Genomic DNA, 15053 nt, shown 5'->3' with positions numbered 1-15053 from the left:
GAGCGGATTTTTCTGTCCTTCAAACAGTAAAAGTGGATTCGGACACGACCGTAATGCTTTTGCGCTATGCGCTTTAGACTTTGTGCTTAGATTTAAAATAGAGCCCAGAAGATTGTTAGGAGAAAGATCCCATAATGCAGTTCAAAATTATAAATAAACAAAAAATTAAAACATGAATCAGAAAATATGGAAAACTGCTAATTTGTGGATATTTTAGCACTACTATATCAGGCAATCAACAAGTCACTTTTGTGTTTGAAGCCCAAATATGCCAAGCTGCAACAAACCTGCAAGTATGTTATGAGCACGCAAAATACCAGCAGAAGAAAATATGTTTACATAAATCCACACCACCGTTGTCACTTCAGAAGAAATCTATCTTTCAACAGCTATTTACTCAAGCAATACATTGAGCTGTCTGTCATATAAACAGGAAGATCTGAGTGGAGTAAGATAAGGCGCTTCCTTGAAGAGGAACGATTTCATGACATTGTGTTAGATATTTATAGCGTGCCCCTGACCCTCATCTTCTCTTTTCAGTCTTACTGACCTAAGCAGAAGCATTTCAAAGAAGGAGTTAGTCCAAAAGCTGGATCTGAACACTGCATTCCTCTAACATTTTTTTCAGACTCGATAATAAGTGAGGAAACAGATGCACCATGTTGCATTAAAGAGCCCATATTATGGGTTTTTGAAAATTCCCCTCCATGTAGTGTGTAACACAGCTCTAAGTGAAGTGAAGTATCCAGCTAAGGCTTAAATCTGTAAGAATACAGTGTTTAAAACTGTTGATTCATCTATAAAAGAGTCGACTCATAGTGCTTCGAACGAGTCGCCTTGATACCGATTCATTAGGTGTTTCGCCATGACGTACGAACGAAACCAAGTTATTCACGTGCACGCGCAAACCCGGGAGATTTCAAACCTGAGGCCCCGCCCTCTGACGCAGAAACCCAGACACACACACACCCACAAACACACACACACACACACAAACATGCCGGTTGATTGAAGTCACACTGCAGATGGATATATTGAGTCTCTACCCAAAGATGAAACCTCAGCATTATAACCAAGCAGTTGGAAACTTCTGGAAGCTACATGCTACAAAGAATACTTCATCTGAGTTTGTTAAAGGAAGGATCAGTAAAGAGTAACTGCTGGACGTCAGGATGGGTTTCTTCCATTTCTCAAGTGTAAGTACGTGCGGTTAAAGTTGTTGCCTCGTTTACTCTAGCTTGAAAATGTATTTAGTTGTGATTTGTTACTTGTAACCGCGTGTACTGTATCAGGTTAACTGGATATATTATCTTATCGCGTGCAAAGTCACGTTAAAAACGCGACGCGTGCTGTTTGTTTATGGAGCTCCGTGCTAGAGTTCTGCTCCCGCGATTTATTCGGAAATTTATTCCCGCGCCGCAGAAATCTGGCGCGGGGACAGCCGCGGGAATAAATTTCCGAATAAATCGCGGGAGCGGTCGGTAACGGGTTTAATTTGGGACGGGAGCGGGCTGTCTAGCAATATCACGGATATTGCTATGCGAATTAGAAAGAGAGAGTCTGCTTGGTATGAGAGAGCGTTTGAGAGAGAGCGAGAGAGAGAGAGAGCGAACGAACTCTGTGTGCTTTGTGCTGTGTGTATGTGTTTATACAGACAGCTTGGCTGTCTGGACTGTATACTGGGTGATTTTTGGTTGTGTTCTCCGCTCTAGCGGGACCGGGCGCGGCGGGCAGAAAACGGAGCGGGTTCTCAGGCTAAAACCTGGCGGGTGCGGGCGGAAGCGGGAGCGTTGTCATCCGGAGGTGTGTGTGTGTTTTTGTGTGTGTGTGGTATGACGAGTACACGACTGTCTCCTTCGTTCGGTTATCCGTGGCACTATCCACTCGCCATAGTGTGGCAGCTAAAATCCACGCCTACACTATCGAGCGTGTATGAACTGTGATTACTTTTTAAATTGCTGATTAGCTATTGGCCATTTCCCTCTCTGACTGAAGGCAGTCGACCAATCGCGACAGACTGTCATCGGTCCAATCAGCGCAGATTAGCTCCGCGCTAAGGAGGGGTTTGGGAACAAATGAATCACTGGACGATTCATACAGGAGTCGCTGGCATAATTAGGTAAAAATAAATGCAGATTATAAGACCATGAAAGTGTTTTTTGACCTTGCATGCATATTAGACTGTTGTTGGAGACCCTTACAACCAAGATATGACCCTATTTCATGTATAATATGGGCTCTTTAAAGGCATAGTTCACTCAAAAAGGAAAATTCTGTCTTCATTTACTCGTCATACCAAAACCGTTCTTTCTTATGTTAAACACAACAAAATATATATTGTTTTAATTTTTGAAACTGATAAGCATTGACTTTTTGTTTAATACTATAGATTTCAAAGGCTTCCCAACATTCTTCTAAATATCTTTTTTGTGTTTAACAGAAAGAAAGAACCACTTATAAATAGCGGGTCTCTCTTTATCTTATTCAGGGGAAAAATCAGTATAAAATAAGGATGTTGGAAAAATCTGAGATTGCGATTTTTAGTTTTTCTGCGATATATAAATACGATATGAATACAATATTCCACCAGATGGATTCACTTAGATTGATTGGGGTGATTTTCTAAGGGTGCGAATCAGGTATAAAATATAATAAACAAATTGCAAACAAGAACAATTACAATAGAGCATTGAAAATAAAAAAAATAAGATAAACAGTGCTTTATGGCAATGGTTTATGGTTATTTGAGTTAAAATTTATTCAGGAACAGAAATGGAATAATGAAATGTAAAATAAAATATAGTTTTCATTTTATTGATTCTGGAAAATTATTCTTCAGTAAAGTTACAAATGTACTTTTTTGTGCCCGAATGCTCTAGGGCTGCACGATATTGGAAAAATATGACATTGCGATATTTTGCTTTCCTGTGATATATATTGCGAGAGGACCATAATTTCACTAGATTATTTGAATAGCTCTATTTGGAAAGATTTCATTCATTTATATCGACTGTGACTTTTTCTATACACTGCAAGCAAAAATAAATAAACAAACAGTGCTTTAATTTTTGTTTGGGGGGGGGATGTGGGGAAGTAGGCTAACAGTATTTAAGAACAGGAATTAATTAATCAAATGTAAAATAACATGGTCATCAAAAATATACTGTTTAATAAGAACTTTTTAATCCTGAATAAATAATCTAATCCTGTGATGTGACAATTGCAGATACACACATTGTGATGTAGATGCTCAAACGATATATTGTTCAGCCCTACTTTTAAACCCTCTTGAAATGCCTTTAAAACACATACAAATGAAACAGTTTCACTCTGTTATTGGTATACTTTGCAATGACTCCACAAATCTCATGCATTCTTAACCGTTGTGCTGATGAACTATAATCCAACACAACATTGCATATTCTACGATGTGACTAAGTAATTGTCATCAAAGGAAAACAACAACCTTATTTCCTTTGTTAGTGCAAATTCCTATATATGTAGCTTTGTGACTTAAGCAATTAAGTCTTTTAAACAAGTTTACACCTAATAAAGGCCATAAGAACTTTAACAAAAAGCTTTTTAAGAATTTATTTAGAGGAAAATGGTTCTGTGCTGCTGAAAAAGATACCAATTGCATATCACATAACTCATTTCAGCAAGTTGTAGAGTTAAGGGATCAACAATAAAAACACTGGAAAGTAAAACAATGCTATGCTGCACAACACATCATTTCAGCATCAATATAGCAATGTGATCATACACTTTAGTTACATTGTGAGTATGTGCAATGTTGCTGTATATACTGTATGCCTGTCTGGATTATAACTCATCATTTTGCAAGTGTGTTTTTTGAGGCCTGTGACTGTATGAGGGTTTTAAAAGCATACAGGCATAAAAAAATTGTACACTGTAAAACCCAAAAAGTTAAGGCAACTCAAACTATTTGAGGAAACCGATTGCAACAAATCATTTAAGTTGAAAAACTAATTCTGATGAGTACTGTGAACTTACTTCATTTGAGTAAATGAAGCAATTTGAGCACAGTAAAACCCAATAAATAAACTCAAACCAACTGAGTACTGCAAAACTCAGTAAGTTAAGGCAATTCAAACCGTTTGAGGTAACCGATTGCTACAAACCAACTGAGTTAAAAATCTAATCTATGAATACTGTGAACTTAATCCAGTTGACGTAATAAAGTATTTAATTAAGCCTTTTTAAATGAGTAGAATTAACTTTCAGTGAATTTTGAGTTAACCACGCACATATAATTTGACAAAGTTGACTGTTGGGTTTTACAGTGTACCATTTGTAACTTTGACAAATGAATAACGATTCATTTTACATTTGCTTATTCAATAACTGTATACGTAATACTTCTCTGAAAACAATAAATTGCAGTTTATTTAATGAGTATCTTTTTCTTTATTGAAATTATCTACGCTTGAAGATTGTTCAGTTTATTTTATGTATAGGTAATGATTCGCACTCAATTGTTTCTACTGTTTTTATTTTTTCTTTGTCTTACATTTTACGGGTGATTAAAAGACACAGACGTTTCGGCACAAAGCCTTCCTCAGTGTGTGACACAATCCTCTCACTCCACCCTTTTATCCCATAGTTTTTATCCCATGTATATGCACTCCCCTACAGAATCATCCCAATCAATCTAAAATGATCAATTCTTTTCAAATTCTTATTCAACAAATCTAGATAATTGTATTCCTATGGCAATATATATCGCAATGTAAGAATTTTCTGATATGGTGCAGCCTTAATTCAAATTATACAAATTAAAAACAGTTTTGTTTTGGAAAATTGTATTGAGATAATTATTGTCATCCTTACTACAAGGGTGCATATTCAATCACTGGATAGTGTTTCACTACAGTCGTCGAACCAGTTTGTTTTAAAGTGAAACTCTGACAAAAAGAGCTAAACTGTCTGCTTTTTTCTTTGCCAAAAAATCATCTGGCAAGCACATGCATTTGCAATACAAGCAACTTATCCATTTGTCATAAGATTATTGTAAATATAAATTTGAAATCAATAAACAACAAGTGTAATGCACCACTAAATATATAAATCAGTTGTTTAAACTTGCCATTGATTTCTGCTGTAGAGTCAACAGCCTCTACAGATGAATAACAACACAGCTTATATAGTCTTGTTTTAACTGCCACATATTCCTAGGAATGAACAGTGTTGTTTGTAATTGGAAGCTGAGCGAAATATTGCACACGCCCTCAAATTTAACTTCCAGCCAATAGAAATGAACGAAACATTTGGTTTCACTCTCAATCACCTCCTAAAGTCCCTAAAACTCCCCCTTAACTTGAAAAACATGTCACCGTTTGCTAAACAAGACTGAACACATTTTGGAGTTTCAAATATCAAGCCAGAAGCGATGGGAGTTTTGCAGAAGCAAAGGTGTTTTGGAAGACTAACAATATTTTCAGGAGCAGTTTGAACTTTGGACATTCGACGTAATACTGATGACACGCTTTCAAAATAAACCATAATAGTATGTTGAAATTATAGTAGTTGTAGGTTGTAATTGCAAAGGTGTTACATTTTGGTTTTCACATCAAATGAAATTTACAAAAGTGTTTTTAGATAGTTCAAGCATTTAAAATGCAAGTCACTGTTAATTAAATTTTTTCTGAAAATATAATATCAATATATTGGTGAAATAATGCTCCACTGTAAATAAGCATACCATATATTTATATATGAATTGGATATACTCTGACCTGTATTTGTTAAAATATATGATCATACCCAATTGATTACATTTAAAATAATTCAAATCTTCTAGCTCACAAATGAGTAAATCTTAGTGATTTGAAGGATGATTGTAAAGTATAAAGATGTATAATGACAAATTATATGTATTAAACTGCATCAAATGGTTCTTGTTTCGAATATGCCTGACAGTATATTATGGTATGTAAATTACTGATTAACTAAATGAGATTTTGGGGGTTGTAATCTATAGCTCGAAAAAAAAAACTCAGCTCACAAAATCTATTAAACCAGAAAATCTGGTGTACAAAAACAAAAGTAAAACCATACTACACTATTTGTTTTGATGCTTGGAACTCCATCTTTGACCCACATATGAAGTCCAAATAATGCTTTAAAACGGGGGTGCCCAAACTTTTTCTTATGAAAGGCCAAAAACTAAACTTGATTGAGGCTAGTGGGCTGAAGGTAAATACAGTTGGGTAATTTCCTTCATAATGTTTAGAAATGACTAGCAAACATTGATTTATATTAACTAATACAAGTTGTTGTTTTTTTTTACATTTAATAATGAACTTATTACAATAAAAACTAAGCAATCTCATTTATAACAGTATTGCACTATAGTCTTTGCCTTGATTTAGTGCGATTTCTTCTGCGTTGTCCTCTATCTGTCGAGTGACAGTATTTACATTTTAAAAAGTCTGATTTATTTAAAACATATCATTTTGGTTTGCTTTTTTGTCGCTCGGCAATAAAACAAACAAAATAAGGTTACCTCATATTAGAAATAACGATATCTGTGTTAAAGGCGCTCGTCCCAACCCTTTCCATCACCCACTCCATCTCAGATGGGATGGTGGGCCAAATCATAGGTTACAAATACTTTGGGCATCTCTGCTTTAAAACATATCTGTTAACAACAGAAATCAGTCCAAGGCACTCAAAAAATGTTGAAAAACATTAAAAAGCCATAATTCACATGCCTAATCCTAGTTAATTAAGGATTAGCCATGTGAATAAAGGCTTTTTCATGTTTTTTACAATTTTTTCGAGTGCCTTGGACTGATTTTTGCTCTTTATTCTAATGAATTCCTTACCAAAAGAGCACCGACACATTATTTAAGCCACCCCTGAGCACGTTTTGTTTGATTTTGGATATCTGTTAACAATTTTGGCCATTTTACTGTGCTGTAATTCAAAACAATTTAAAGTGATAGTTCACACTAAAAACAATTCGTTAAAACCTCTTTGACTTTCTTCTGTTAAACATAAAAGAAGATACCATGAAGAAAGCTAGAAACTTGTAACCATTGACTCCATGGTATTAGTTTTTTTCTACTATAGAAGCCAATGGTTACCAGTTTTCAGCTTTCATTAAGATTTCTTCTTTTGTGTTTAACAGAAAAAAACTCATAAAGGTTTGTAATAACATAATGGTGAGTAAAGTTTAATTTTCGGGTGAACTATCCCTCTAAGTAAGCTAAAATCATTTAACCTGGACATGACCCGGTTCACTGTGCCACAGAAGGTCAGTGTGTGTTTCATTCTTTATCAGACTGTCATCCTTACGCAATAATTTAGAAAATACTCAAATTTTTGGCTGCCAGTGCACTAACTTTTAAAAACAAACCCCCTGCCAAACACTCGCACACTGGTATTAACATCCACAAGTATGTGTTTGTCAATATTATGGTCATGTGATCAAGTGTCATCACCGTAATCATACCTTATGATGGGCCCCATCTGAAGCAGATGCATGAAGAGCACAAGGGGTCGGTCTCTCCCCAGGTCCCGGTGCACGAACGTCAGCGTGAGTTGGGTCAGAACTGACGGCACCAGCATGAAGGTGATGGTCAGCCCCATCCACACCACATCTTCAGTCTTATGGTACATGCTGCTGAGCACCGAGGCGCAGATGAACTCGGCGCAGTACAGGACGGTGGCCCACAGCACGCTGAAGGGCGGATGGACTTCACCGTGGTTAATCACCTTCACGACGCCGTTCTCGCTCGGGTTAGCGACGGACCGCTGCGCCACCGCCTCCGTGATGTCATGCTCGCTCGGTTTGTTGTTGTTTTCCATCTTTCCCACTTCTCGTGCGCTTTCCACGTCAATCCGCGCTGCATTTATGCCATTGTTTATGAAAGCTCATCGGCGGTGTTATCAGCTGCGTGCTCCATCAGTGAACTCAGCTTAAACGCACATTGCCACATAAGCGGCGCTGGAGAGAAAAGTCGTGTTAGTGTGTTGTTGTATGAAGTGAGGATTGTGTTTTAAAGCGTGCTATACGAACCGATCTGGACGTCCCGATGGCTCTGACATGGCTTGGTTCAATTGTCAGTGGGTTTCCATTTTGCCGAAAGACTTTCAGGGGAATAGCCTGATCAGAAAGCCAGGTGTGTCCTGACATGCAGTGACTGAAAGTCTGTACTGTCTCTGCCTGCTCCTCCTGCTGCTGTATCCCACGGGTCCTAGTGCACACCGGATGTGGTTAACCAAGAAAGTACAATCTAATGTTTCGTCTTTGCATTACCTCTAACACGTTGTATAATTAGATCTATTTACTGCTAATGAAGCAGATGGCAGATTTATTTGAGCTATTTTATTACTGTACAGCTGACTGTATATTGAACAAAATGTTAAAGAGATAGTTCACCTAAACACATTTGGACATTCAATTCTGTTAGAAACTTGTTCCAAACCTGTTTGACTTTCTTTAGTTCTGTTGAACAGGAAACAAGATATTTTGAAGAATGTTGAAAAGCTGTAACCACAGACTTGCATGGTATTTTTTTCCTATAATGTCTATAAAAGTCAATAGTTACATGTTTTTATTGATTTTCCTTCAAGCTTAGTCCCTTATTTATCAGAGGTCGGCACAGCAGGATGAATTGACAACTATTTCGGCATTTGTTTTACGCAAAGGATGCCCTTCCAGCCACAACCCAGTACTGGGAAACACCCATACACACACACACATTCATACTATGGGGGAACCATCCCGTGAATGAAACCACAAAAATGCCAGCTGGCCCAGCCGGGACTCAAACCAGTGACCTTCTTGCTGTGAGGTGACAGTGCTAACCACTGAGCCATCATGTCACCCTACAGGTTTTCAGCTTTCTTCAACATATATTCTATTGTGTTCAACAGAGAGGGTATGGATGTTTCCCAGAGATGGGTTGCAGCTGGAAGGGCATCCGCTGCGTAAAACATATGCTGGTTAAGTTGGCGGTTCATTCTGCTGTGGCGACCACAGAATAAAAAAGGGACTAAGCCAAAAAGAAAATGTCTAACTTTCATAAGTTAGTAAAGTTTGTAAAGTTTGTTCTACACCACTGGCTTGCTTGGTTTGGGACTAAGGAACTGCGCATCAATGGAGTTGCTCTACAGTGTATTTCAGCTTTGCATAACACTGAACTGAACTAAACTAAACTTCAGCTGAACTGAAACAGTTTCAATTTACTAGAACTTCATCTATGTTAAGTTGCATTGACACAATCTACATTGTAAGAAGCGCTATAAAAATAAAGATGGTCATGAACTTAGTTAGTCTAGGTTAGTGGCCACTACAGAAATAAACGATTGGTGGTGGGTGATGTGCAAGAGCAATAAGGCAACTCTCTTCTCCTCAACCATTAGGCTATTAACTTAAACCACCAAAGTCAAACCAAGAAAAAGACAAGTTTATTAAAATAATTCAAATATCACACAAAGAAAACAGGGTATTAATTCAGAAGGTGGCAAGGCCAAAGTAACAATCAAAATAGAGCTAACTTCTAAGAAAACCTCTTCTAAATCTGAAAAGAAAATAAACAAAATACATCAACATGAAGCAACTTCCTTTACTGTCATAAACAGGAGAAACATAATCATTCAAAACAAAATGGTACTGACCTTCCTTAACCGGAGCACCCGGAGGAAACCCATGCCAACACGGGGAGAACATGCAAACTCCACACAGAAACGCCAACTGACCGTCAGGGCTCGAACCAGCAGCTTCTTGCTGTGAGACGATTGTGCTACCCACTGCGGCACCGTGCTAACCACTGTGCCACTGTGGCGCCACAGCTGTACTTTTAAATAATAAAAAATTATATAAATAATAATAATAATTAAGCACTTTTTATTAATATTTGCTTTTTTTTATCATACTGACTTCTTGAAACGCAAGCTCAAAATGAAACTTGAAAATCCCAGTCCAAACCGAGGGTGTTGTTATTATTAGTTCTTATGAGAAAATAGTTTTAGCTTACCATCTGTCCAGTTCTACCTATTTCATTTGTATACTCGAGGATAGATTATTGACCAGACCAGTGAGTCTTTGACCACCAGGAGTCTCGAGCTGATATATAGACAAACATAGCTTGAATTAGCAGTGTTGTTTGTTAGCTGTGTGTTTTCATGCAGTTGTTTTTAAGTACATCTTGGGTCATCTCATATGAGGGATGAACCACAAGGCCATGATGTGCACAAAAAATCTAAAATGGACATACAGTTTGATGCAGACCTATTTGATCTGATAAGTAAATGTATGAAACGATAAAGCAATCATGACTCATTTCAACAAAGTTAGGTAAAATGTGAACAAACCCGACTGGTGGGTTAACAATTTTGTTTGAATAATCTACAATTTCTATAATGATATAGATTTATAATATTTCTATATAATTTAAATAATTAGTTCTTTGTGGAGTTTGCATGTTCTTCCCATGTTCATGTGAGCTTCCTCCGGATGCTCCCGTTTCTCCCACAGTCCAAAGACATGCGCTATAGGTGAAGTGAATAAACTACATTGACTGTAGTGTATGAGTGTTTAAATGAGTGTGTATGGGCATTTCCCAATACTGGGTTGCGGCTGGAAGGGCATCCACTGCGTTAAACGTATGCTGGAATAGTTAGTGGTTCATTCCACTGTGGCGACCTCTGAAATAGAGACCAAGTCAAGGGAAAATAAATGAATGAATGAATGAATGCAACAGTTGGTTTATTCATATTTTACCCATATTTTTCACACTTATCAAATAAAATACTAGATGCAGCAAAACAACAGTGCAACATTTACTACATATTTATCATGTGACCTGAACAGGTACATGTTTAGAATATTCATTCATTTATTTTCCTTCGGCTTAGTTCCATTATTTATCAGGGGTCTCCACAGCGGAATGAACCGCCAACTTATCTTGCATATTTTTAGACAGCAGATGCCCTTCCAGCCGCAACCCATATTTAGAATAAATAATTTATACTTACAATTACATTATATAGTATGAATGTGTGGGGTATGAATGTAAGATTTGCAGCATATTTATATGCGACCTAGCAGTTGTTTTTCTGCCCTTTTAGACTACTCTTTTAAGAGAACTGTAAATTCAGGCATTTATTATGTTGTCACATGCTCTTGTAGGCTAGTGTTTGGCAATTTCAATTTCTAAAGAATCTATTGTATTTTTGCAGTTTACACGGAAATGACAATGCATTTTTTTAATGGACACTTTCAAAACTTGTTTTCAAAGGCATTTACATTTTACACATTTTGAAAAGCAGATGTGATTTAAATGAATGAGGAAATTCCTTTATTCGTTTAAAAGAGTGTTTATTTTACATTTCCTGAAATGGTTAAATCCACACTTTGACTAGAAAGCCTACACTGTAAAAACATTCTTGCTGCCTTTAAATATTTTAGTTGAATCAAATTAGCTTTTCTAGCCATCTCAATTTACATCAATCAAACTGACGTAAAGGGCAGGCTGTTTGGAGAGAACTGTGTGCAGGTATAGTGTGTCCACAGTCATATTGGAGTGATAGAAACACAATAAGCCTCTTTTTTTAAAATATCCTGACGTTAAATATAGACTCCAAATCCCTCCCATTTTGAGGCCCACCGCAACAAGATGAAGGAGTGCGGTTTCCCCACCCACCGAATTGACTGACAGCCACGTATTGACGTGTCTTTGAAGTTTAAGACGTTTTAAACGTTTAAAACAGTGCATGTTTGTAATTACAGCAATTTTACCATCTATACTTTATCACCACTGTCGCATGTTAGTACAATTATAAAAGAAGACACTTCAATCCCGATTTGTGGACGTTAAATCAGGTCTATTTTGTACATCAACAATAAAGGACATCCATACAGCAGTGGATAACGTGTATCCTGCCACCTGTCGCTGTGCAAAAACAGTGCAAAGTTAATGTGTGTCCGCTGTGTGTGTCTTTGCATGAACTTTGTAACGACATTGTGTGTGACTCATCATTGCAGAAAGGCTTGAATTAACTCCACAACAAATACATCAAATAATCATTGGGAAAGTTCTTACTGTAGTATTTCTTACAAACGTTACGTGAGATCTGCTTCCTTCATGTCTGTCACTGTGTAGTTTATCTGACTCAGCCGGAGATTGAGGCACACTCTGACAGGGAACGGTGGGCGGGGAGAACTAGATTTAAAGGCACAGGCAACAAAAACAGCTACACTGTGGTCAGAGCTGAAATGTCAGTATTCTTAAAGGTATAATAAATAATCTAGAGACACAAAAGGCTCATCTTAAATCTTGAAAAATTGGTAAAATAGGTGCCTTTTAATAAAAATATTAAGCTTAATTTTGTATAATTTATGTAAAAATAGTTGAAATCTGATTAACTTATTAATTACATTTTTGCAGTGCATTAATTTATGAAACAAACAAAGAAATGAGAAACATTATCTGACCCTCCGCAGACTTGGCACAAACAAAACCCATTACTTTGTATCTTTGATAACACATTAGTGTCACTTTTGCAATGATTTACATAACCAGCAATTGCAACTTCCTATTATGCCCTTGCCATTTACTCATTACAAATCAAGAAGGGCCTCCAAAGCGTATAATACCCACAGGGGCCTCACAGGATCATAAACCATCCTTTTAAAAACTCACAATGCAAGCAGATTGCCCAAATGTTTGCATCTCAGAATGTTTATTTCTCTTTTTAAAATCTCTGTCAGTATATAGAGATTTCTCCATAGCACGCCTGTTGGTATGTCTTTACTCCATGAGGAGAGACACACAGAAGTGCCGTTGTTGTTCAACCCCCACAGCTTCATTGTCCCCAACAAAACAAGCTATAACCAGTAGACAAGTGTATACGGCCTGCTCTGAATCTGAATCAGTGAATCATAGGATAATACAGCGATTAGTAAAAATACATGAGCTAGTGGATCTCTGCCTTGGATAATGTGCTATGTGTGGCCACCGTACGGACAGGCAACCCGCTCTGTTTCCATTTGTGTCATGGCCAGCTGACGGGGGCCGTATCTGCACTCATGTCGCTGCTTGGGTTTAGTCAGCAGATGAAGTAAGCGCCTGTCAGTAATTACTTAATCAGATCAGGCTACAGAGGAGAAAAGAGGATGTAGCTTTTGTTTTGTTTTGCCCATGGCTTCACATCCGGTTTTAGATGGAAGTATCTAGTCCTTCTGTGGTTTAAGCTTCAAATTGGTTGCTTAGATGCAGATACATAAAGAGCATTCAGAGTTATACAGACTGAATGGGTAAAAAGAACACTTTTGGTGGTTGAAAGTACAGCACACACCTCAGGAAATGCAACACTTCGGCTTATCAGAGGCGTGTAGAGGCGATATCTGATGTAAACACTAGATAGCTGTAGTTCTAAGAAAAATGAAAATTAGCTGATAAAAATAGAAGCAGTTGTTTCTAATATGTTTGTTTGGTAAAATCTAGGCGATTTAAATTCATTTTGTTGGCTTGAAACAACCTTTGACTTGAGATCTTGTGACACAGGGCATCATTTAATGTGGGTTGGCCCGAAACTCCATGTTGTCATGATAATTACAGTCTACCTGATGTGAATTAAGGGCAAGGGAAAGACTAACTGTGGTAGACAGTGATACCGAGACACTGATAAGAATGATAAGGCCGTAAAACATTTAATTGACCATTTACAATGGCACCAAATTGGCTGCAGTATTATTGCAAGCCTAATAGATATCATTAACAGTATATCATATCATAACAGCCCACCTCTTGAGGATTTTGAAGCCTCATTCAGGAAGATTATTATGATAAATAAAAGAAGTAATAAATAATTGTAAACTTAAATTGGCCACATAGGATTATTCTGCAATAATTGAGAAAAATAGCTAATGGGAACAAATGTTGGTGGTATGGAAGGTGATCAGTGCCAAAATCTATTTAATCATGTCAAAGCACAGCAGCCAGTAAAACTGTGGTATTTTAGAATGTTTAGTCAAAAGACATGTGGTATAGGTGAATTGGGTAAGCTAAATGTTCCTTAGTGTATGTGTGTGAATGGGTGTGTATGGATGTTTCCCAGTAATGGGTTGCAGCTGGAAGGGCATCTGCTGCGTAAAACATATGCTGGATAAGTTGGCAGTTCATTCCGCTGTGGCGACCCCAGATTAATAAAGGGACTAAGCCAAAAAGAAAATTGATGAATGAATAAAAAATGTCACACTCACAAAAATCAAAAAGACACAAACAATATGAAGTGACAAACAATTCACTGAACCCTATACATGTGTACATATTTAAACATCAGACCTCAATGTTTGTAACGATGTATGACATTTACACATCTGCTCAGTGATTAGGGCCAAAAGTCTTTTCATAAAATGTGTGAAATTCGATTGTCAACCAACACAGTTTCACTTTATTAAGGTGTCAGTTTTTAATGTTTTTTTAGTATGTGTTAGCATAAACAGCAATTTCAAGGCAGTGGTTTTTACGCAAGGCAATATATAGTCTGTTTGCATACTTGCATGCCACTGTATAATCATGAATAAGTTAAAGTATGATATGTATAAATACACTGTAAAAAGCAATTGGTTTTTAGTAATAAGTTAATTTTACTTAACAACATTAATTTTCATTAGACTTTTGGCCCAATTTGCCTCCCATACTTGAGGAAGTGGATTTCTGTCCTGAATATGCGCTAGTAATTTCAGCCATTTATAATAAACATTGTAATATCTAATGAAAAATAAAATAATAAATAAGTAATAAAATAAAAAATAAGTAATAATATAAAAAATACAGTTTTGATTTAATGGTGATTTATGTAGAGAAGCAGCAGACAAGACAAATTATGTCTATGAATGTACTAAAAACACATAGAAAATTTCTGCTTTGGCACATCAAACTCATCAAATGCATGTCAACAAAATTAATTTTCATAAGACTTTTGGCCCTAATTGCCTTCCATACTTGAGGGAGTGGATTTCTGTCATGCATTTGTGCTAGTTATTCCAGCCATTTATAATAAATATTGCAATATCT

The 15053-nt window shown here is 36.8% G+C and overlaps 2 protein-coding genes across 3 annotated transcripts in view; one reads left to right on the top strand and one right to left on the bottom strand.

The window, feature by feature from the left end:
• The window catches only part of xkrx (XK related X-linked), a 23970-nt gene extending 15806 nt beyond the window's left edge, over nt 1-8164 (bottom strand). The window contains 2 exon segments of the mRNA NM_001007406.1: nt 7478-7972; nt 8045-8164. Coding sequence (NP_001007407.1) covers nt 7478-7833 — 356 coding nt within the window. The 5' untranslated portion in view covers nt 7834-7972; nt 8045-8164.
• Nucleotides 7548-15053, top strand: part of arl13a (ARF like GTPase 13A) — a 24193-nt gene continuing 16687 nt past the window's right edge. For both annotated transcript variants that reach the window (XM_087280910.1, XM_087280909.1), the window contains exon 1: nt 7548-7814. In XM_087280910.1, the coding sequence (XP_087137036.1) occupies nt 7636-7814 (179 nt within the window). In that variant the 5' untranslated portion in view covers nt 7548-7635. The remainder of the gene's footprint in view (nt 7815-15053) is intronic.

The sequence above is a fragment of the Danio rerio genome, chromosome 14 (genome assembly GCF_052040795.2).
Source record: "Danio rerio strain M-AB ecotype USA chromosome 14, GRCz13ab, whole genome shotgun sequence".
Taxonomy (NCBI): domain Eukaryota; kingdom Metazoa; phylum Chordata; class Actinopteri; order Cypriniformes; family Danionidae; genus Danio; species Danio rerio.
The sequence above is the reverse complement of the archived record's forward strand: the minus strand, read 5'-3'. Positions and strand labels throughout refer to the sequence as shown.